Here is a 23420-nt window from a genome sequence, read left to right as displayed (position 1 = left end):
GCGCCAGTGGCGAGTTTGCCAAACTTGGTGTTCTCTGGCAAATGCCAAACGTCCTGCACGGTGTTGGGCTGTAAGCACAACCCCCACCTGTGGACGTCGGGCCCTCATACCACCCTCAGGGAGTCTGTTTCTGACCGTTTGAGCAGACACATGCACATTTGTGGCCTGCTGGACGTCATTTTGCAGGGCTCTGGCAGTGCACCTCCTTGCACAAAGGCGGAGGTAGCGGTCCTGCTGCTGGGTTGTTGCCCTCCTACGGCCTCCTCCACGTCTCCTGATGTACTGGCCTGTCTCCTGGTAGCGCCTCCATGCTCTGGACACTACGCTGACAGACACAGCAAACCTTTTTGCCACAGCTCGCATTGATGTGCCATCCTGGATTAACTGCACTACCTGAGCCACTTGTGTGGTTTGTAGACTCCGTCTCATGCTACCACTAGAGTGAGAGCACCGCCAGCATTCAAAAGTGACCAAAACATCAGCCAGGAAGCATAGGAACTGAGAAGTGGTCTGTGGTCACCACCTGCAGAATCACTCCTTTTTTGGGGGTGTCTTGCTAATTGCCTATAATTTCCACCTTTTGTCTATTCCATTTGCACAACAGCATGTGAAATTTATTGTCAATCAGTGTTGCTTCCTAGGTGGACAGTTTGATTTCACAGAAGTGTGATTGAGTTGGAGTTACATTGTGTTGTTTAAGTGTTCCCTTTATTTTTTTGAGCAGTGTATAATACATCCAGTGTGATTTCAACAGATTTGTCAAATTAACAAATAGTCTTTTGTTGATTTTATATAACATTCCAACCTCCTTTTACTATGATCTATTCATTTATGGCATAATTCTACTATTTGTTTTCATTTGCATCACTGTCAATGACATACTTTTATTTTGAAGGCTAACCGCAAAGTTATTGTGGCTAGCTTCACATAGATGGTCCGACCACCATTAATCAAATAAGAACTGTCTTATAAATTAGGGTTATTTTAGATGATGACACCGAGCTATATAGTTAGCTTGCTAACTATAGCTACTGAAACAGATTGTTGCTTTGCTGTGTTTTTGGGGAAGAACATTGTTTGCATCCATGAGCTAGCTTTTGTTTTTAATGACCAGCACTGTAGGTGCACGAGGCAACTTTACCAGCATCATAGCATATGAATCGTTGTGACATATGAAATACGAGTGAGTGTAATCATTGTGTAATAACTGTAAAAAAATATATATATTAAAAAAATATATATATATATGATCGCATTCAATTATGTGACTTGCAGTCATATTCGGGTCCTGATTGGTCAACAAGCTTATTTGACACTTCAAAGACCCAAACGGCATTCCATAGAAATCCTGGTTGAGAATGAAACGACTGAACAACGAAACAGCACAGCAAGTAAGTGAAAGAAATAGGTTTTGATTATGTTTTACTGCTAATGGGGACATACGTAAATGCCAACAAAATAACTTTTTTGGTGTGTGTGTGTGTGTAACCTTTTATTTAACTAGGCAAGTCAGTGAAGAACAAATTTTTGTTTACAATGACGGTCAAACCCGGACGATGCTGGGCCAATTGTGCACCACCCTATGGGACTCCCAATCACGGCCGGATGTGATACAGCCTGGATTTGAACCATGGACTGTAGTGACGCCTCCTGCACTGAGATGAAGTGCCTTAGACGTGTGTGTGTGTGTAACTATTTAACTGTACTAGAATGCTTAAAATGCCGCAAAACATTTAAATATCGGGTATCAGGGGGGTTTTTTGGCAAGGAAAATATCGATATCGGCCCAAAAAATGTCATAACGGTGCATCACTAATTAAAACACCTATGATTTTTCTAAATATGGAAAAATACACGTTTCAAACTGTAGACCAATCGATTGGTCGAAAGAACAGAACTCTCGGTCGACCAAGATTTTTTTTTAGTCTGGGACAGCCCTAGTAGAATGTGACTTTGGCTCAATAAGGGTGAAAGCATAACAATCTGAACCTTTTACCTTTTGCATTGAAGAATATAGCCTACATGGATTCCAATCCTTGGGTTTACCTTTGAAGGTCTGACCATGATTTTAACCTAGTGACTTTTTCCAGTTGGCTGAATGGCTCTGTAAGAACATGGCAGCTGTAAAAACAGGATTCTCTGGCCAGATGACCTCAAGATCAACAGGAAATATCACTGACCGCCAGAGACCCGCCGTGGCCATGTTTCATGGTTGTCTCTGACAGAATGGAGCACCCCTGGTGCTTGTGAATTCTCCTCAGAGAACACTGTCACGATCAACTGTAATTTTCTTCCATTTCTTTTCTGATACAGATCTTTTTCATGTTAAAATGTTACTGATTTGAGGAAGGAAGTGCAGGATGATTAAAAAAAAAAGTGATAATGAAAGCTGTGCAAAACAACCCCTGTCATTCCTCTTTCGTCTCTGAAACATGAATTGGGCTATTTTAGATACAGCGTACCGTCCAGTCTTGCAGAACTAGGCCTGTAAGACTGCTCATTAAGTCAAAGTGTAGTTGAACATGGTGCGCTTAAAAGCATTTTGTGAATACGAAGCCTGTTAAGTCCTGCACAGCTACTCTGTAGTGAAGCCAGAGGGGGAGGGGTGTGCCGTGCCCCTCTATTGCTGGGCTATTGCGGTGGTCCCTCATGGCCTTGGCTGATACTGAGGTCTCATGGGAGAGGGGGAGTATGGGTACTAGTAGTCCTGTGTTCTGCTCCGCGCCATCGCTGCTGTAACTAACTGTTGTTCTGTGCTGTGACTAAATGCCTCTGGCTATCTGGCGTTATACAGAGACTGAGAGAGAAATCGCTCTTGTACTGCTCACAGCGCATTCTGGAGATAAAAGATGAAAGAAATGAAATTGCAGGGCTCCTATTCAACTCACAATGTTATATTTGATTTACTGAATGTCATCGTTATGCGGAGCGGAACCCACATTGATAAAAAAAATAATAAAAAAAAACGTTTTGAAGGGAACAGCTACAGTATACGCAGTGTGTACAAAACATTAGGAGCACCTTCCTAATATTGAGTTGCACCCACTTTTGCCCTCAGAGCAGCCTCAATTCACCGGAGCATGGACTCTACAAGGTGTCGAAAGCATTCAACAGGAATGTTGGCCGATCTTGACTCCAATGCTTCCCTCCGTGGTCAAGTTGGCTGGATGCCCTTTGGGTGGTGGACCGTTCTTGATACACACTGGAAACTGTTGAGTAGTTCTTGACAACCTCAAACCGGTGCGCCTGGCACCTACTACTATACCCTGTTCAAAGGCACTTAAATCTTTTGTCTTGCCCATTCACCCTCTGAATGGCACACATACACAATCCATGTCTCAATTGTGTTAAGGCTTAAAAAGAAAATCCCCTGTTTCCACCCCTTCATCTACACTGATTTGAAGTGGATTTAACAGGTAAAATCAATAAGGGATAATAGCTTTCACCTTTATTCACCTGGTCTGTCATGGAAAGAGCAGCTGTTCCTAATGTTTTGTACACTCAGTGTATGTAGGGAGAGCAGCCTTTTGACAAATTACTCTGATTCTTACTGTTTTGATAAGGTTATTAAATAGAGAAGACAAGCTTGTCCTGTTGTATTTGCCCAATTTCTGGATACATGACTGGTTTGGTAGACACTCACATTAAGGTGACTTTACAAAGGCTGTATGATAAACCTTGGTCAGAGACAGTCTGCTTCTCTACTACTACCCCCCCCCCCCCATCTAACAAAAAGGTCAAGCAAATTATAGTGCAGTTCAAGGGCCTTTTGTTGTTACCTTTCAGCTATGTTGTAGATTGAAGAGTGTTGGGCCATCTGTTTGACCTGTCACCTGTACCGGTCTCCTCTGACCTGTGCCCTCTCCTCTCCATAGAGCTGCCAGAGAACTGGACAGACACGCGGGAGACCCTGCTGGAGGGCATGGTGTTCCAGCTCAAGTACCTGGGCGTCACGCTGGTAGAGCAACCCAAAGGAGAGGAGCTCTCCGCAGCCGCCGTCAAGAGGATCGTGGCCACGGTCAGCACCACACACACTTGACCTTCTACACACTTGACCTTCCCAGGCGTTCTACACCCTATCCCCCCCAAAAAACACAAACCTCCCCTTCTAAAGGGTCTTTTGACAACTTTCCCTAACAGAGTGGATTGTGATCTATTCCGATACCCGTACCACCACAGTATAAAACTGTCCCATTTACTTTCCCATTAAGTTGTCGCCTTCATGAAAGCCAACCTTCTGCAACAGCCATTTAACCCAGATGCAATTAGTTGTGATGCATCTGAGGGTTGCTCTGGCCAGGTGTATTGTACAGTAACAGGAAGGTTTACTGTTATTAACTCTGGCAGCTCCACAGTAATTAAATTTGGGAGAGTATATACTGCCCAGAGCACACAGTACAGAGTCTCAGAGGTGACTGACACTTATTTCTTTCCAATTTTGTGCATGCATTTGTTTACATCCCTGTTAGTGATGATTTCTCCTTTGCCAAGTTAATCCATCCACCTGACAGGTGGGGAATATCAAGAAGCTGATTAAACATCATGATCATTACACAGGTGCACCTTGTGCTGGGGACAATAAAAGGCCACTCTAAAATGTGCAGTTGTGTCACTCAGCACAATGCCACAGATGTCAAGTTTTGAGGGAGCGGCAATTGGCATGCTGACTGCAGGAATGTCCACCAGAGCTGAATTTAATGTCTACCATATGCCAAACTCCAACGTAATTGTTGAGAATTTTACAGTATGTGCAACTGGCCTCACAACTGCAGACCACGTGTGTGGCTGAGGGGTTTGCTGACATCAACGTTGTGAACAGAGTGCCCCATGGTTGCGGTGGGGTTATGGTATGGGTAGGCATAAACTATGGACAACAAACACACATGCATTTTATTTTTTGGCAATTTTAATGCACAGAGATACCATGATGAGATCCTGAGGCCCATTGTCGTGCCATTCATCCGCCGCCATCACCTCATGTTTCAGCATGATAATGCACGGCCCCATGTCACAGGGATCTGTACACAATTCCTGTAATCTGAAAATATCCCAGTTCTTCCATGGCCTGCATACTCACCAGACATGTCACTCATTGAGCATATTTGGAATGCTCTGAATCGACGTGTACGACAGCGTGTTCCAGCTCCCTCCATTGAAGAGGAGTGGGACAACGTTCCACAGGCCACAATCAATATATTTTAGTTCACTATAGATGTGTACTTTTAGCACATACTTGCACACTGGCAAAAGTCACACAGGTTTGAGATTGCATGAGTATCATTAACCTATTCGGCCTCTCACGCTCTCACCCTCTCTTTCTTCTAGGCCAAAGCCAGCGGCAAGAAACTCCAGAAAGTGACATTAAAAGTGTCCCCTCGAGGAATCATCCTCTATGACTATGCCTCTAACCAGCTGATCGAGAACATATCCATTTACAGGTTAGTCTCACTCGCAGAGAAGGGGTGCCCAAATTTCAAATTCTATCAGGCCAAGGTCTTCATTTTCAACTTACAATAAAACAAAAGTTGTTTTCCCCCCAGAATCCCCCTTCCAAACCCTCTCATCCATCACTTTGAGACAGTGTTGGGATTTGCGGTGATGAAAAAGGTTGGAGGGTTGGATAGAGCTTTCCATCAATGTCCTCTCCAACAACAGCTGTGTGTCTGAGCTTTAACCTGGGGTGTGAGCGCTCAGAAACAGGCATGCGGGATAGCACACACCCTCAATTTCACCTTTCAAAAACAGTGTGACTTGTTATTGCTTAGGCCAACAATCACTTGTTTAATATTCCACATTTATGAGAAGTGGAGGCTTCCAAGCACTCCATCTCGAAATGAAACGAAGGGGGCGGCAGGTAGCCTAGTGGTTAGAGCGTTGGACTACTAACCGAAAGGTTGCAAGATCGAATCCCCGAGCTGACAAGGTAAAAATGTGTTGTTCTGCCCCTGAACAAGGCAGTTAACCCACTGTTCCTAGGCCGTCATTGGAAATAAGAATTTGTTCTTAACTGACTTGCCTAGTTAAATTAATGTAAAATAAAAAGACCAGAACTTGGATCACTCTCACAGCAACCGAGGAGGGGGTTGGATCACTCTCACAGCAACCGAGGAGGGGGTTGGATCACTCTCACAGCAACCGAGGAGGGGGTTGGATCACTCTCACAACAACCGAGGAGGGGGTTGGATCACTCTCACAACAACCGAGGAGGGGGTTGGATCACTCTCACAACAACCGAGGAGGGGGTTGGATCACTCTCACAACGACCGAGGAGGGGGTTGGATCACTCTCACAACGACCGAGGAGGGGGTTGGATCACTCTCACAACGACCGAGGAGGGGGTTGGATCACTCTCACAACGACCGAGGAGGGGGTTGGATCACTCTCACAACGACCGAGGAGGGGGTTGGATCACTCTCACAACGACCGAGGAGGGGGTTGGATCACTCTCACAACGACCGAGGAGGGGGTTGGATCACTCTCACAACGACCGAGGAGGGGTTGGTACATTGAGGACAAAATCACAATCATGTCGCTTAACTCTCCATCACACTGGAGTACAACAGTTTTCTCTAAGGCTGTGTGATCTTCAACACTAACTATTTAGCTGTGACTCAATGTAAGGATGTTGGTTAAATTTAAAGCAAACATTGTCATTCACTGGGGTCCTCCTCTCCAGTCATCTGCTAGAGAAGATGGATGAGCAGTAAATTAAATGTATTTACCTAGACGCCCAATTTCACAATGCTCTCACTCTTAACATCTGTCGTAAATCTCACAACGTCGCACCGTGCAGCTGTTGGCTCTTATAGCAGAGAAATGTTTTTTTACATGTTGCATTTTATATCACTGAGTCATTAGTTAACTAGACGTGTGATCTCTGCAGAGTGATGTTCACAGTTTGAGCAGCAGGGTGCTGGTGTAGAGGAACAGGGAGGGCAGATTGCGGTCATTCATTACCCAACCCACCTGTCAATCAGGTCTCGGGGTGATATGATGTCATGTCTCAGAACATTTGCAGAACAAAGCATGTTCCAACGTTAGAGTAGACCTGCAGTTAAGAGGCAAGGTCCGATCCAATAATACTAAAACACCACAGGGCTGGGCGGACAGACACAGCAGGGATCACACAGTCGTCTTGGCTAAAACTAATGGAGCCGAGGTACACTGGGGACATACCACAGACGAATGTCCTTAAGTTAAAATTCAAAGCCTGGATCTTTTGATTGGGTCTCCGCCTGCACGCTAGTGTGTGTGTGTGAAATGTGATGGGTTTATTTAATGTGGAAATGAAAGATTTAAGTGTTTAAATCTGATTGTGGTGGGCTTAAAGGCTTAGTGAAGATGAAGTTGCGTGATAGCCCTGCCCAATCCGCAGGGACACTTTTTATTAAAACTAGTTTGTCTCTGTGACTCCCCCTCAGGATATCCTACTGCACAGCAGACAAGATGCACGACAAAGTGTTTGCCTACATCGCCCAGAGCCAACAGAATGAAACCCTGGAGTGTCACGCCTACCTCTGCACCAAGAGAAAAGTGGTGAGTCTGTCTCTGTGTGTGTGTGTCTGTGGCCCCTCTTCCAAATAGTATCTCTCCCAGGGGGTGGCTTTGTGAATGAGTGTGCCACTCCCTCTCTTTCCTTCCCCTTGCTAATTTAGCTCTGGTCCAACGGCCACACTTCCTCCCAGCTACATAAACAACTAGTAAGGAAGAGGAAGTTGATCTGAGTAGTAGGGACCAACACGGTCACGTGGGTTAATGTTCCCTTATTAAGTGTTAGTTGAGGAGTTTCCTCAGGAGGCCGGCGACCCCTCCCTCTGTTAGTCTCTAGTTCTGCTCTTATCTGTCTTCAATGGGTTTTCCTCTCCCATCTTAAAACACTTAGCCAACATCTTGTATGTCATACTTACTGTGCTTATTTTCCTCTCGCTCGCTCTCTCTCTCTCTCCCTCCCGCTCTCTCCCCCTCCCTCAGGCCCAGGCAGTGACGTTAACAGTGGCCCAAGCCTTCAGAGTGGCGTTTGAGTTCTGGCAGGCCGCCAAAGAAGGTACGCGTGGTCACCCCGGATGACTGGAGAAGTGTGACGAATGTCTCATTCTTTGAGTGTAACCGTTCTTATCCTCCTCTTCTCTCTCTCACCTCCCCCTTACTCTTTCATTATTTCACTCTGTTGCCTCTCGGCCTATGTTCTCTCTCAGTACACACTTAAAGGGAAACTTTGAGATTTAGGTAGTTTTTCTACTGACCCAGAGTAAAACGAATCCATGGATACCATTTGTGTGTCTCTGCAAGCAGTTTGGAGATTATTGAAGTTAACATATCGTTAGCTCAGTGCAATTGCTGGAAGTCTCTCGGTACAATGGCCATCTCCTCTCAAAATCAGGGAAATAGACACAACTACTCCAACTACTGGTCATTTCAACATTGTATCGGTCTCAATGGCGCTGCCCGTGTGCTCAGATGCCACAATGACCAAATTACCATCCACCCAGCTTCAAAGTAGTTAGGTCTATTTCCCTGATTTTGAGAGGAGCTGGCTACTGTACCTGGAGACTTCAAGCAATTACGCTAGGATAACGATATGCTAACTTCAATAATCTCCAAACCGCATGCAGAGACATACAAATGGTGTCCATGAGTTTGTCTGACTGGGTAACTACAAAAACAACCTAAATCTCAATCTCGCAGTATCCCTTTAAGTCCCTCCTGTTCCCACGCACTGCATGTAGATGTTCTGTACAGCAGCTGAATGAGGAAGGATAGAGTGCGTTTGCTCAATCCCACCATAGTTCCTCTACAATGTAGCAACATAAATTCCCCTGTCCTCCCCGGCCTTGGCCCTGACCCCTCAGAGGCATGTGAAATGGTGGATCTCTGCTAGGCCGCTCCCACCTTTCAGTTAGCTCCCCAACAGGAATGTCCACATTGATTAAAACAGTTCCTCTGTGGGAACAACCAGGCCAGAAAGGGAAACGTTGTTTTGTTCAGTAAACCCACTTTATTTAGGGCAGAATACTCTGGTTAAAGGCTAATATAGATATTGACAGGAGCTCAGTGAGTTGTAGCCTGAGGCCTAGTTGAGAAGGCTTGTCAATCTGCCGTGTTTCTGGTGTTTTTACTGTGAAAACATGAGGGCAGAAAAGGAAGTCACCAAATAGATGAAGTCTACTCCTTAAAACTGACTGGAAATATTTAGATTCAAGTAAATTTTAAATTATTTACTAAGTACACCGTTTTTTTTTTGTTGTTGAACACACACACACACACACACACACACACACAGAGATTACTGTAAAGACAGACATACAGCCCCTAGGGTACTCGCTCAGGCTAAATGGATGAACACTGAAAGTGCTGTGTAAGGAAGGTTGTCACACCCATGTATGGTTCTCACAGGTCAGCAGAACATGTCTGTCATTTACTGCATGTATGACTTGTATGTAAATGAAAACTCCTGGGGGTATACTATACATGTGGGTGTCAGTATAATTCTCCCTCTTCAGTCCTCCATATAACGCACCCTCTCTAACTGTTGTCTTCTGAACATAGCACCTTAGAATCAGTTCTCGTTTGATACAAAATAATGGCTCATTATGAGGATTTAGTTGCAACAAGCAGTTTTTTTTTGTTGCTAGATTCTTTTTTTTGTGACTATCTGGTCTGGCACCTAGATCCTTGTAAAGTTTCTGCTTTCTTTTTTGTCAAAGCTCTCCACCCATTCCCCTCTTTCTGTTTGTCACTGTCGGAGAGGAGGAGGGAGAGAGAAGGAGAGGGGAGGAAGGACAGAGTCTGTGACAACAGTAGGTCAGTCCTGTCTGTGACAACTGGATCCCTGTGCAATTGATCCAGTCTCACTGAGAGTGAAGGAGAGGTTATCTATTCATTCCTTTACACCTCCCACACTTTCATTTACGCCCCCGTTTTTGTGGTTTTGGACAGGTTGTTTACGGCAGAGCCTTTTGATAGAGTTTTAATTCAGATGCATTTCCATTTGATTGTATTATTTTCCAGAGATCAAGGCAGGGGAGTATTTCCTCTTTTTTGTGTTCCGTTCCACATTTGAGAAATGAATATTAAAGCTGAAAATGAGGAGTGCAGGCTTTCCCTCGCTCGCTGCCCTCGTGCCTCGTCAGAGTTCAGACTCAGAGCCATAAGGACTGCTAACCCCTCTGATTTCCTGGGCTGCCTTTTTGTCTTGTTCTACACAATGTGGCTGATGAGGGAGTGGAGTAGAAAGAAGTGATGCTTTGGGGAGCTATCAAAGGGAGTAGTCGTGCTCTCTTGTGGCAGAAGGAGAGCGAACTAACAATCATAGTCTGCTCTGTGAGTTACATGTCCCCTGAGGATTGTGGGTAGGAACATCAGGGTGGTTGTCTCTTTGCTGTTCATCACTGCATCCATTCCTCTGCCCCAACCGACCACACTCAACCCCACCATATTTCTCCAAACTGCATCTGTGACCCACATCCTTATAAGATCTCATCTCTATGCATGAGAAGCAATAATTTGAAGTGTATTTACAGTAGACACAACTAGCTAGTATAGCTTTGATATTGACTGTGAAGTCTCTCAATATTTTTGGGCGTTGTTTCAATGCCTGATGGCATTCTCTCACACCCTGTCTGGGGGTTATCCCGTGCAGTGTTGCCACCGGAGGGGAAAGAGGGCACAGCCACCCAGGGAATAGTTTGGAACCCAGCCACCACTCAGCCACCTTGGCTCTCCTGGGGAATGGGACTCACAGGGGGGGGCTGCATGTTTTTTTTTGTGCTTCTGCTGGACAATGTCTAAGGAGTCCTAAAAGGGACTTAATGTAACCATTGCCCTTGGGGGACAAGCTGACATGTGCTTTTAATTGCCACAGAAGTTAATGGAAGCATGAGTTACAGTAGGTCAGCAGCCAGGCCTTTTGACGAATGATCAGACCTGCAGACAGACTGTGTATGGTCAGACCTGCAGACAGACTGTGTAGGGTCAGACGTGCAGACAGACTGTGTAGGGTCAGACGTGCAGACAGACTGTGTAGGGTCAGACGTGCAGACAGACTGTGTAGGGTCAGACGTGCAGACAGACTGTGTAGGGTCAGACGTGCAGACAGACTGTGTAGGGTCAGACGTGCAGACAGACTGTGTAGGGTCAGACGTGCAGACAGACTGTGTAGGGTCAGACGTGCAGACAGACTGTGTAGGGTCAGACGTGCAGACAGACTGTGTAGGGTCAGACGTGCAGACAGACTGTGTAGGGTCAGACGTGCAGACAGACTGTGTAGGGTCAGACGTGCAGACAGACTGTGTAGGGTCAGACGTGCAGACAGACTGTGTAGGGTCAGACGTGCAGACAGACTGTGTAGGGTCAGACGTGCAGACAGACTGTGTAGGGTCAGACGTGCAGACAGACTGTGTAGGGTCAGACGTGCAGACAGACTGTGTAGGGTCAGACGTGCAGACAGACTGTGTAGGGTCAGACGTGCAGACAGACTGTGTAGGGTCAGACGTGCAGACAGACTGTGTAGGGTCAGACGTGCAGACAGACTGTGTAGGGTCAGACCTGCAGACAGACTGTGTAGGGTCAGACGTGCAGACAGACTGTGTAGGGTCAGACGTGCAGACAGACTGTGTAGGGTCAGACGTGCAGACAGACTGTGTAGGGTTTGCTTGAGAGCATCAGAAGTATGTGTGTATGCTTGAGTAAGAACCTCCCCTTTCACCATGGGGGCAAGAAAACATGCATGCAATGCATAAACATAGTGCATACTGAGGTGTGTGTGTGTGTGTGTGTGTAGAGACCCACCTAATGTGAACATGTAGACCAGTGTTTCCCAACTCCAGTCCTCCAGTACCTCCAACAGCAGCACAGACTTATTTGTAGCCCCAGACAAACTCACCCGATTCGACTCATTGAAGGCTGGATGATTAGTTGACAAGTTGAATAAGGTGTGTTTGTCCGGGACTACAACAAAAATGTGTGGTTTTGGGAGGACTGGAGTTGGGGTGTTGGGAGGACTGGAGTTGGGGTGTTGGGAGGACTGGAGTTGGGGTGTTGGGAGGACTGGAGTTGGGGTGTGGGGAGGACTGGAGTTGAGAAACAATTATTCTCCAGGAAAGCTCTGTCTCTTTGGGTCAGTGCCTCACGCTGCAACCTGAGCCCTGCTCCCGTTCAGGTAAGGATGTTAGGAGAGGAGACAGGCTTTATCCACGTGACCCAGATGCTCCTTATTAAAGCAGATGAGGAACTGCCTGCCTGATTGACTGGTTCCTGAAGCTACAGACCTGACCACTGTTTGGTTCTACTCGATTTAAATCTCCTGGCCCAAGGCCACTGACTGGCATGTTTAAGTGTAGCCGCTACAGAAGCTTTTGGTCCTTGTGGCGTCTTCAACCCCTCATGTCTAAATTTTTAGTTGCATTCGTAAATTCAGTCTGGCTATTTACTCTGATTTCAGAGCACTCTCGTCTGAGTGTGCCAGAGTGCAGAATAACTGATGAATTTACGAACCAGTGTTAGTTGAATATTACCGGCGTTAGTGAACATTGGCACAAAAAAAACATAATTCAATTGTTTCCAGCAGCACAGTTAGCCACCGACGCTCTAGATAACATGAAAACAGCCTAACCAGCTCTGCTAGGGTGATTAAAATAGTCAGAGGTTCTCTCATTTGTGTCTGAAAGTAGCTAGCAAATTTAGCCAGTTGGCTTGAACACTTGACTCCCGCTGTGAGGTCAGAACACTTGGATCAACGCTACTCATCGGCCTGAGTGTCCAGTGTGCGCTCTGAAGAATCTCAAATATTTGAGACGCTCCGAATTTACGAGCGGACAATCTGACAATGCTCTGCATTTACGAATGCCCAGAGCGCACTCCAGAGTGAATTTACGAATGCCCAGAGCGCACTCCAGAGTGAATTTACGAATGCCCAGAGCGCACTCCAGAGTGAATTTACGAACACATCCATAGTGTTGTTTGGTCAAGTGCCCGATATCTGCTGAGAATGATGAACAATGGTTTACAGACATTACAAACATGATCAGCTAGACATGAATATTCTAGATGATTGTCCCTCTTTTCCCTCGGTCTTTCTATCTCTCTCCTCCACAGACAAGGAGAAGCGTGTGAAGTCTGGGTCGGATGGGGAAGGAGCCAGTAGTAGCCAGTCGGAGAGCTCGGCCAGCCTGGGCAGTCTGAAGGGAGGAGGTGAGTCACCAACCATAACGTCTCTCTGCCTCAGGGATGGAAAGATATTCCAAAGGCAAGATATTCATATAGCCCAGGGGCAGGTGATGATAATCTTGTGCTTGTTGAGTCCTTTGTCTAGGAGTCCATTTTAGCCTAAATCCACCATCACGCACTCATGCTGGTTACTGTCTTTGTTCTTCTGTAGATACTGGCTTGATCAATTCTTCCTTGAGAACTAATGGGGTCTGTTTTTCTCAGAATCTTGTCTCTCTGGTTTTTTATATTTTAAAGATATTTGGCACAGAGGAATGTTAAGGAGAAAGGTGAACTCTGGCATGTAAGCTTGAGTCCAACAACAGGAAGCCGTTTGTTTGAAAAGCTTGAGGGATCTACATTCTTTGTGGCTGTTCGGTTCCTTGTCCATGGAATTCTGTGAGCCAAGAGATTCTAGTCCCTGTGACCGTTTCCTCAAATCCTGCTGGTGAGGCATATTTAGCTTTAGACCCTGAAGTGCTGTGTTGCCCTCTCTTCTGAGGGACCTGAGTTCATATCCGTTTGGACCTAGTATCTAGGTGTATGGCAATAATAAACTATAAACTATGTAAGCAGGCAGTATGTGAAAATGAGTGTGTGGACTGGGGGGGCCAACCATAAATAGTGCAGAGCCTCCACCTAGTGGGAATATACCCCTAAAGTGTGTGTGTGAGTGTGTACAGTACAGGTCAAAAGTTTGGACACACTTACTTATTCGAGGGACGTTCTTTATTTTTTTACAATTTTCTACATTGTGGAATACTAGTGAAGACATCAAAACTATAAAATAACACATATGGAATCATGTAGTAACCAAAAATGTGTTAAACAAATATTTTAGATTCTTCAAAGTAGCCACCATTTGCCTTGATGACAGCATCAGATATCTATACATCTATCTATATATATATATATATATATATATAAACAGCACAATGTAACTCCAAGTCAATCACACTTCTGTGAAATCAAACTGTCCACTTAGGAAGCAACACTGATTGACAATACATTTCACATGCTGTTGTGCAAATGGAATAGACAAAAGGTGGAAATGATAGGCAATTAGCAAGACACCCCCAATAAAGGAGTGATTCTGCAGGTGGTGACCACAGACCACTTCTCAGTTCCTATGCTTCCTGGCTGATGTTTTGGTCACTTTTGAATGCTGGCTATATATGCTATATATGCTATATATATACTAATTAGTAAAGATCTGGTACCAGGGTTTAGTGCCTCAGAGTGCTCAAAGCTACTTTAAAATGTGGATCCCTTCCCTTCAACACAATAAAAGAAACAAGAAAACTGCTCAGTCCCAAATAAACGTAAGGTCCTGTGTCCAAGAATCTGTTCCAAGCTTTACTGGCGCCTGACTTGAGGCGCAGCGCGCGAATGAAAACGGTCAATGGACCTGTGGCTGTCCCAATAAAACACCCTGGAACAGCTCGACACAGTTCCTTTTGTGAAAACACAAACTAAATAGTGCTCTTTCATTTAAACGGGACCACTCGAACTATTAACTCCTCTCACTTTTACCACAACCAATGGCAACTCACGACCGTGGCAAAGCTGTCTCAGTATATCGGTTGAGAGAGAGAGAGATTAAGAGTAGCCTGTTGATGACAGTTGATTCTCTGTCGGAAAAAGTACCACCTACAAATCCCTCACTGTCCTCACGGTGATCAAATAAATGTTTGTCATATTTAGTACTTTTATTTTCACTGGTGAACGAGTTACACAACTTTACACTGCTTGAAACAACTAATTAGCAAACGTTGATAGTTTTCAATAGTCTTCCCTCACTCGCGTTGCACAGTTCCCTAGCAACCGCTCAGTCTCCCAAATATGTCCCACATGCAATAATACCAGTACATACTTAAGGAATAAGGCATGAGGGGTGTGGTATATGGCCAATATACCATGGCCAAGGGCTGTTCTTATGTACGACGCAATGCAGAGTGCCTGGATACAGACCTTAGCCGTGGTATATTGGCCACATACCACAAACCCCCGAGGTGCCTTATTGCTATTATAAACTGGTGACCAACGTAATTACAGCAGTTAAAACAAATGTTTTGTCATACCCGCGGTATGCGGTCTGATATACCACGGCTGTCAGCCAATCAGCATTCAGGGCTCAACCCACCCAGTTTATAATAAGTAATACAGTCTGTGCAAAAAAACAACAAAGTAACCAGGGGGGTTACAGCTGCATTCCAGATCCAGAGCCTGAGAGGGAATGACGCTGACCCTACACCATACAGTACCTCTGGCACTCTGACTTCTCCCTCTTCTCCCCTACTCTGGGATCATGGGGATCAGTCACTGTGTGACACGTACAGAGCATCCTTAAAACATCAGCTTGGCCAGTTGGACCCCAGCCAGACAGAGTGGGATCCCTCAGCTGACACTGTTAACATGGGCCGGGACTGGATCAGCTCGAGATTACAAAAGGATCAGGGCCATTTGGGTTCAGAGATTTATAGATCCTCTCTAGAGAGGAGGGTAAAACCCTTGACCTGGAAATTATATTTTTGTAACAGAGGGGCTTTGGTGTAAGGGGATTGCAGCCCTGTCACTTTATTTTTGGCAGTACTTGAGCTATGACTCACAGAGGGATGTGTGGGTTAGACCCATAATGAAGTGGTATTGACAGAGATGCAACGTGCTCACAGTAAGTATACACCACCTGGGAGCCTCAGGAAGGCGTGTTGCTGGAGCCCCTCCCTCTCTGATAGTTTCCTGCTCATCACACAAACTAATGTTTGTGTGCTGACGTGTGCATCTCTATGCACATGCTCCCGTGTCCCCTCTACTTGGAGATGTAGTTTCTTAGAGGCCTGTAACATGATACTCCTGTTTGCCGCTCACTCCCTGGGTCAAGCCTGCCAGACGATGCCCAGACCCCAGCCACACTCCAAAGCATGCAAACATTTAAAAATGATATGTTGCTTATGCTTTTTATCTATCAAATGTATTGCACAACTAGCTACATTTAGTTTTTTTTATCACGTTATACATTTATTTGGGGATTCCACCCTGTAATTTGCCTGATGATACGCGATTGGAGAAGGAGTCTCATTTCATATATGGCCGTTTGTCTACATTCCCTCTTCTCGGTTACCTTTGACCTTTTTCGAAAGAAGGACAGAGAGGACCCAACAGTTGAGCAAATCTAATTAAGAAAAGGCCATGGTCTTCTAAGGATAAAGAAGGAAATGAGGTGCTTAATGGAGCCAAGTACAACTTTGAGACGGGTTTAGAGAACTGAGATTTCATCTTCTCTTCTCAAGGGACCAGCGACAGTTAGTCTGACCAGACAATCAATGCTCAGAGAATTAGGCCTTGGTCCTAAAGATTCCCATAATGGCCTTTGTGTGCATGATTCCGGTTAATGTTATGTTTGCATATGATGATTATAAGTGTGCATGAGTATTGGTGCAAGTATGCTATGATAAATTACTTGGTAGACGTCTCACTTGTACAGCTTGTAATGTCATTTAGGCAATACTTTTCAGGTTTGTATATGTCTCTGAGTTCCATTAAGTATGTTTGCTTTCCATTGTTTTACAGAAGTGGCCACAGGAAACCTTCTAGACTTGGCAGAGGGGGCTAACATTGCGCTGGTCCACTCGGGGACAAAGGAGAGCGAACCGGACCCCTTCATGGTGCGCAACCACTCCACAGAGAACAACAATACTGTATGGGTAAGAGAATGGGGGCTAGAATAGTACTACTGGAGCTGCACAGGCTTGATAAGAGGGGCAATGCTTTATGGATGACAACCAAAGGCTTGGAGGGCATATGTTTTGCTACAACTAGCTGTATGGGTTAGATAAAATGGACGGAACAGCAACAGTACACTGTACGGGTAAGATGGAAACAATACAGTATTGGCAATAGCTCCTAGCATACACGCTTTATTCAAAGGCAGGGTATTTATACTAGAGCAGTGTTTCCCAACCCTGGTCCTCCAGTACCCCCAACAGTACACCGTTTAGTTTTATCCCTGGACAAACACACCTCATTGAGACCTTGATGATTAGTTGACAAGTTGAATCAAGTGTGCTTGTCCAGAGTTGCAATAAAAATGTGTACAGTAAGGGGGGTACTGGATGTGTACAGTAAGTGGGGTACTGGAGGACCAGGGTTGGGAAACACTGTACTAGAGTATATGTATGGGTTGAGTTAAGCTCAGGGCAATACTTGTCAGATGGTTCCCATAACAGGGGAGGGTGTGAGGTTGTTACTCTACAATTATATACTTATTTGGATAGAGGTGTGTGTGTTAACTTTAGCTGCTCATAACTCAAAGCTATCTTTTTAAATCTACTGTAAAACCATAAGAGCCGTTTGATGCCATTTATCTTTATTGGAGATCACTTCCTGTAGTGTACCTACTTGTAAACCTTTTTCTAAATGTTTTTAACAGTATTTAAATTACTTTGACATTGTCTTCTTTCACTGACCTTGTCTGTTTTTTTTCTGGTAGGAGCTTGAGGATGGTCTGGATGAAGCTTTCTCAAGGTGGGTGATGTTACTGTACCTCGTCCAGTCCTCCTCTGCAGTAACCCACCACACACACACACACACTGTTCTGGAAATAGCCGGTGGTTAGGGCTCGTCTCATAAATGCTGCCACTCCCTCCTCCTGGCTCGTTGCGCTTATATCTAAGAAACAGGCTGTGTTTTCAGTTTACTGGCGTCAACACCACACTTAGTCGTCATCTGCTTTCTCAGCCTCTCTTTCTTTTGGCCCCCACATGCAGTGATTTAACAGTAAGTTTTCAAGTTGGGATAGATTGAATCTGGCAGACAAGAATGGTTGTGGTTGAGGGATAAATAGAGAGCATTGGTTTTTGGTCACACAACTAGCAGGTTCAATGTTGACTGGACATGTCCTTCAGTGTATTCCTTGTGCTTTTGCACAGACGGGGATTACTCAAGGGCTAATTTTAAGCTAACCCAACTCATGCAGAGCTCAAAGGACGCCATTTTGTTTCAATCAACCCTGATGGGGTTTTGAGGCCTACTGTGGAGTTTGGGGAGCTGAATCACAATTCCCAATATTTATTTGTTTTTATATTTATTTGTTTTCTAATGTCTACCACAAAGTAAGAGTCTAATTCCAGTCTTGTCAGTGCTTTAATTTCCCCCAGGACTCTTTTAATTTTCTCAGTTGAAACTGACAGTGGCCGCCTCTGTCTGTCTGGAGGTAGGGACAGTTTGCTTCATCGACTGGTAATCAAGCCATCTAACGCTGTTATCAGATAATTATTTGTCTGCGCACACAGTAATTACTCACTAAGCTGTTAATATCTGCTGCAGTGTCTGTTGCTGTGATTAACGAGGGGACTCTGGAGAAGTGATTGTCTTAATTGAGGGAAATTTAGGAGGTTCAAGCCTTTGAGGAGGCAGAGGATCTGGTGCAAGCCTTTGAGGAGGAGTTGAGCCAATGGTGAAACGAAGTGTCATATGGACTGACCTGGATGTCCAGCCAGACATGACCTGGACGATCTGCTGATGTCAGTACTTGTAGACTCATTTCTCTTTTTTATTTTTTTAGTTCCATGCCTGTTGCTGATATGTGTATGGAGAGTTTTTCATTACATAGGCTGCCACTTCAAAGTCTCTGTCACTGGACTCAAACAAGCTAGCTCTTTAGTATGGATTTTCTAAAAAAGACCCAGTGATGACAGAAACATTAGATTCTGTCTGTGAGACCTTAGTCTTCCTCAAGACTGGGCTGTTTGGCCACACGCAGGGAGTTTATAATCAGGTATATTTTGTTGTTGCTAATGCTTGTTCTTTCACCCCATTCTCAAGGAAAATAAAGGGAGTGAGGTCAGACTTTTCCTCTGTGTTTGAGGAAAGAGCTTTCAGTAAAAGGCACCTAATTGGCAGTAGGGCTTTGGTTCCTCCAAACATGCTGTGGGTGGTAGAATGGGGTAGCAGAACTCTGGAAGTCAAAGGACGCATGTAATGTAGACAGTGGTTTTCCTTCTTCGGGACTTCTTCTGAATCCAAGAACAGTTTTAGTGTCAATCCTCCATCCTTGTATGTTAGGTTTTAGAACTAGTAAAACACTATAGTGTTGACATTTCTTCCCTTCATTCTCTGCGTGAGTGATTTTAAGTTCAGCTGTATGGTCATGTAAACCTCTCCCTGTACATCCCTTTAAACAATGGTATGTAGCAAAGTTGAGCCCAGGGCTTTTTCTCAATACTGATACTGACCTTGGACTGATGAGCCATTGCTCTATCTCGAGGGATTACAGTGACACCTTCTGGCAGTTCCTCATTATGACTATAGGGGACATGATTTTCTCATCTTTTAGTACTGGTATGAGGTTCTAAACAGCTGTCTGACATTTTACATTTCCTTTGCACCCCTCAGCCGCAGTCTGGATAGCTTTGAATCATACTCAGGTAATGACGTCATCCATTGGATGTGCCGTGTCGCCCCCCCCATTACTTCCCCCAGTCACCACCACTCTCATCCAAACTGTGACCCCTTCTGTCACTCTCTTGTCCTCACCGAACCCAGCCCATCTGTCTGAGCGTGGATGTGTACATTACTGACACCATGTAGTTGCATATCTCGATGTAGGAGTATTCCATTACCACAGCTCGGAACCCTGTCCTATTGATTTTCCCTGTTGACGATGCTGAGGTAACGAAGGGCTCAAACCGAGAAGTACCCATCTGATTTAAGTTTGGACTAGAGGATCCTACTTAAAAGCAGCAAAGTGCACAGAGGCTGGGAAGGCTGTGCTGTGTGTGCAAGGCAGGGTTTTATGCTAAAGTGTTGATTTGTTATTTATTCTCATTTTGTCCGTGTTTCGGATTTGTGTTTTTCTTCTTTATAATCATCAGCCATTTCACCGTTGTTGCCACATCACTAAATGAGTGATGACATGGTGAGCCAAGTGGTTACTGTGGTAGCAGTGAAGTGTTGAAAGTGTTTGGCGTGTGTTGAAACATTGTCTAGTGTCAGGTCAGAGCTGTAGAGATGACCATACCTCACTGTTTGATAATTTCACACAACATGCCTCTACTGTTTAGTTCTGGATACTGTAACACGAGACCAACACAGTATTTGTAGTTACACTTACTCAAATTTGACACATTTGTGTATAGTATATTTAATGTAATGTTCAACAATGTTTGCTAGTAGACAATACACACATTTGACAATTTAAATTGTACTACTGCACAATGCTTTTCAATGTTAATGCTACCACATCTCCATTCATTTCAATGTATTGAGTGTTCACATCCCATCTGTTATATGGTGTCTTTTGCCTGATGAATGTGATAAGTGAAATGTCTTTCCTTCTCCCCGTCTAGACTCGCTGAGTCTCGCAATAACCCCCAGGTCCTGGACATTGGGGTAAACCCTCAGGACTTCAACACCGAAGAGTGCCTGTCCCCAACTAACTGGGACAAAACAGACGCAGACAACACCGAGAAAGACGATATGTTTGGGTTCTAAGGGTGGAGCCACTGCGGACGCAAGGCGTCGAGGAAGGGAGAGAAAGATGGAGGGTTTTGAGTGAAAGCAGTAGAGGCAGTAACGATGTCTGTGACATAGTAGTGCCAAGGAGTTTGAACCTGATTCTCCCTGAAAGTCCACTCAGTGGCGCCATCTTGAGGGATGTGACTGTTTGTGCATCTAGCTGACCAACCAGGTGAGACCTTCCTGAGCAGAGAGCCTCCAGAACTCATACCAAAGCAATGTAACCATTTTGTTTCTTTTAATTAAATGTTAAACATGCAGTCATCTGGTGTTTGTTAAATTCAACTGTGCATTAATTTTTTATTTTTCTATTTGCCCACTGTATATGTATCTACTGGTATATTTGAACTGTGTGTGTGTGTGTACCAAATGTAAGTATGTATCTACTTTATACATAAGCTGATAGAAAGAGCTATATTTGATCATTTTTTTAGCATTTGGTGAAGGCGCAGTTAAGCATTTAGAGGCAGAAAATAGATAAAATGGGTTAACACCCATGGTCAGTGTTTGATGTGGAGTCAGGGAACATAGCCATGGCATTAGCCCTATGTTAACCTGTGGATGGAGGGGAAACTTCACAAGTGATGGATTGAAAGCCACCAGCTGAACTCCAGCCCTGATGCCAAATATAAGTATAAAGAGTGCGGGTGACTCACCTCTGTGCTCTAATAATTGGGCAAACAGGCTTGATCAAAATTGACTTGCATATATAATGTGTGTGTGTATATGGATTCATCTTTTATTTTATTGCTAGATCTATTTTTGCACTACTCATCCCTCTCCAAAGCACATACTTTCATGTTGGGGATTGTTATAACATCAAACTCTTACATATACCACTGTAATGTTGTCTATGACCTTGTTTGTGCTAATAAAGATTTTGATAGTTTACTCATCAGCTTGGGGATGGGGTATGAGGATTTGAGGTCAAGTCTCAGTGTTAATGTCTGACATTTTTCTTAGTTTTAATGTATTTAAATCATTTCCGGTATTATGTTACTCCTATTGAATTCAATAAAATGTATGTATCAATGTGAGGCTGTTTTAATAATATAGTGTACATGTACGTACACACACACACACACAAGTTACAAATATTACAGCTCAGCTTTCTCTCATAGGCCACCTGTGGTTACATTCAAGTAACTCATGAGTCATAACATTGGCATTAAGCATGTTATTTGTGGGTAAAACCATTATCCAACGCCATATTAAACAAATTCAATGGTATCCAAATAATTTTTTTGGGGTGCATTTGTCAAATTTACCTGATTCATAACGTGATTGAACTCATTGACCTTTCTTGAGCATGCACCTGCTAAACCCCAAGTTTTTTTGGGGCCGTGCAGTGGCTAATTTGGCAAAAGTGGTGAGTTGGCTAGCTAGCTATGTTTAACACCGTTCAGCTAGTTATTAAAAAAATATCAAACCATACAAACAACTATTTTGCGTTAGATCGATAAACATTTTTCTGGTGGGAGGGTGAGGCGAAGTGCTAACGCGGTAACTTAGCTAACTAGCTTTAACATTTCACTTCTTTTCCCCCAACTTGGAAAACATAAATGATGCTAACTAGCTAAGGTCATTTTTGAAGCAGGTCACCTCTTTCGATAACAGTGAATAAGATTTAAAATGTTAGTGTGAGATGCATAGGCATGATGTGATATAGTTTTTTACCTCGCTACTCTAATACCTAAGGGATGGATCGAAATTTACAGAATCGGTGCATGCTTTTAATTTCTGTCAAGGGGAGAGTTTCGTATTTTTAAAATCTAGTCTAGGGAAGGGTCACGTAATTGATGTAATTTCAATATTTCTGTGTTTTAGAATGAGTTGCGTATTAGGCTATATATCTGTGTGCCCAATGCAGCCCCTCGTCTCTGGTTCTCTGCTGGGCATGCAATATCAAATGCATCTATAGGCTATTTAGTATGGTCTCAATCAAATGATCCATAGGCTACGAATTGCATGCTTGGAGAAGCACAGAGCAAAGTTATATTTCTAAGATAGCTGCTGGGATGGTGTAAATAAAACTAGGCTGCATTACACACGGCAATGGATATTCCAACCCTGAGCCTGTTTTGATCTTGCTGATCCAAATATTTTTTTGTGCTGCCTAACCAATGCTGTGCTGGGTGTAGTGCTACAGTGGCAGGTCACGAGGAGAGTCAAAGAATTATTCTGAAAATAATTTTTGATTAGGCCTAGTCCAAAAATATGCCATATCTCGCACACGGACTAGCTTATGTTCTGCTCAGTTTGAGAAGGAGGGCGAAGATGAGGTCAAAGAGGTCAAATTTGATAGCTTGCTACTACTATAATTAATTTGAATAAAAACAGTTTTTTGCCATTATGTATTTATGAGAGTTATTGACCTCACAATAAGCCAGATTCTAGTTACTTACATTGTGGTGCTGAAACTTGAACCAGCATCCAGTTTGCTGAGTAGAGTGTTGGGGGCTATTTTGTAAATTACATCGCCGAAGTCAAGGATCGGTAGGTTAGTCAGTTTTATGAAGGTAAGTTTGGTGGCATGAGTGAAGGAGGCTTTGTTGCGAAATAGGTTGCTGGTTCTAGATTTAATTTTGGATTGGAGATGTTTAATGTGAGTCTGGAAGGAGAGTTTACAGTCTAACCACACACCTAGGTACTTGTAGTTGTCCACATACAGTATTTTAGTTCAGAACCGTCCAGAGTAGTGA

General features: G+C 44.2%; 1 protein-coding gene across 5 annotated transcripts in view; it reads left to right on the top strand.

Annotated features, from left to right (window-relative positions):
- Positions 1-21755, top strand: part of LOC129812759 (low density lipoprotein receptor adapter protein 1-B-like) — a 57774-nt gene extending 36019 nt beyond the window's left edge. For 2 of the 5 annotated variants that reach the window (XM_055864598.1, XM_055864602.1), the window contains exons 2-9: positions 3876-4018; positions 5326-5438; positions 7422-7536; positions 7972-8044; positions 13093-13188; positions 16774-16907; positions 17693-17727; positions 20550-21755. In XM_055864598.1, the coding sequence (XP_055720573.1) occupies positions 3876-4018; positions 5326-5438; positions 7422-7536; positions 7972-8044; positions 13093-13188; positions 16774-16907; positions 17693-17727; positions 20550-20694 (854 nt within the window). In that variant the 3' untranslated portion in view covers positions 20695-21755. Of the gene's footprint in view, positions 1-3875; positions 4019-5325; positions 5439-7421; positions 7537-7971; positions 8045-13092; positions 13189-16773; positions 16908-17692; positions 17728-19596; positions 19629-20549 lie in introns of all 5 variants that reach the window. The other 3 variants (XM_055864601.1, XM_055864600.1, XM_055864599.1) reach the window with 3 other exon arrangements.
- Positions 21756-23420: the final 1665 nt, after the last annotated feature.

This window comes from Salvelinus fontinalis, chromosome 16 (assembly GCF_029448725.1).
Source record: "Salvelinus fontinalis isolate EN_2023a chromosome 16, ASM2944872v1, whole genome shotgun sequence".
Taxonomy (NCBI): domain Eukaryota; kingdom Metazoa; phylum Chordata; class Actinopteri; order Salmoniformes; family Salmonidae; genus Salvelinus; species Salvelinus fontinalis.
Note: the sequence above shows the minus strand (reverse complement) of the source record. Positions and strands in the feature narration are given on the sequence as shown.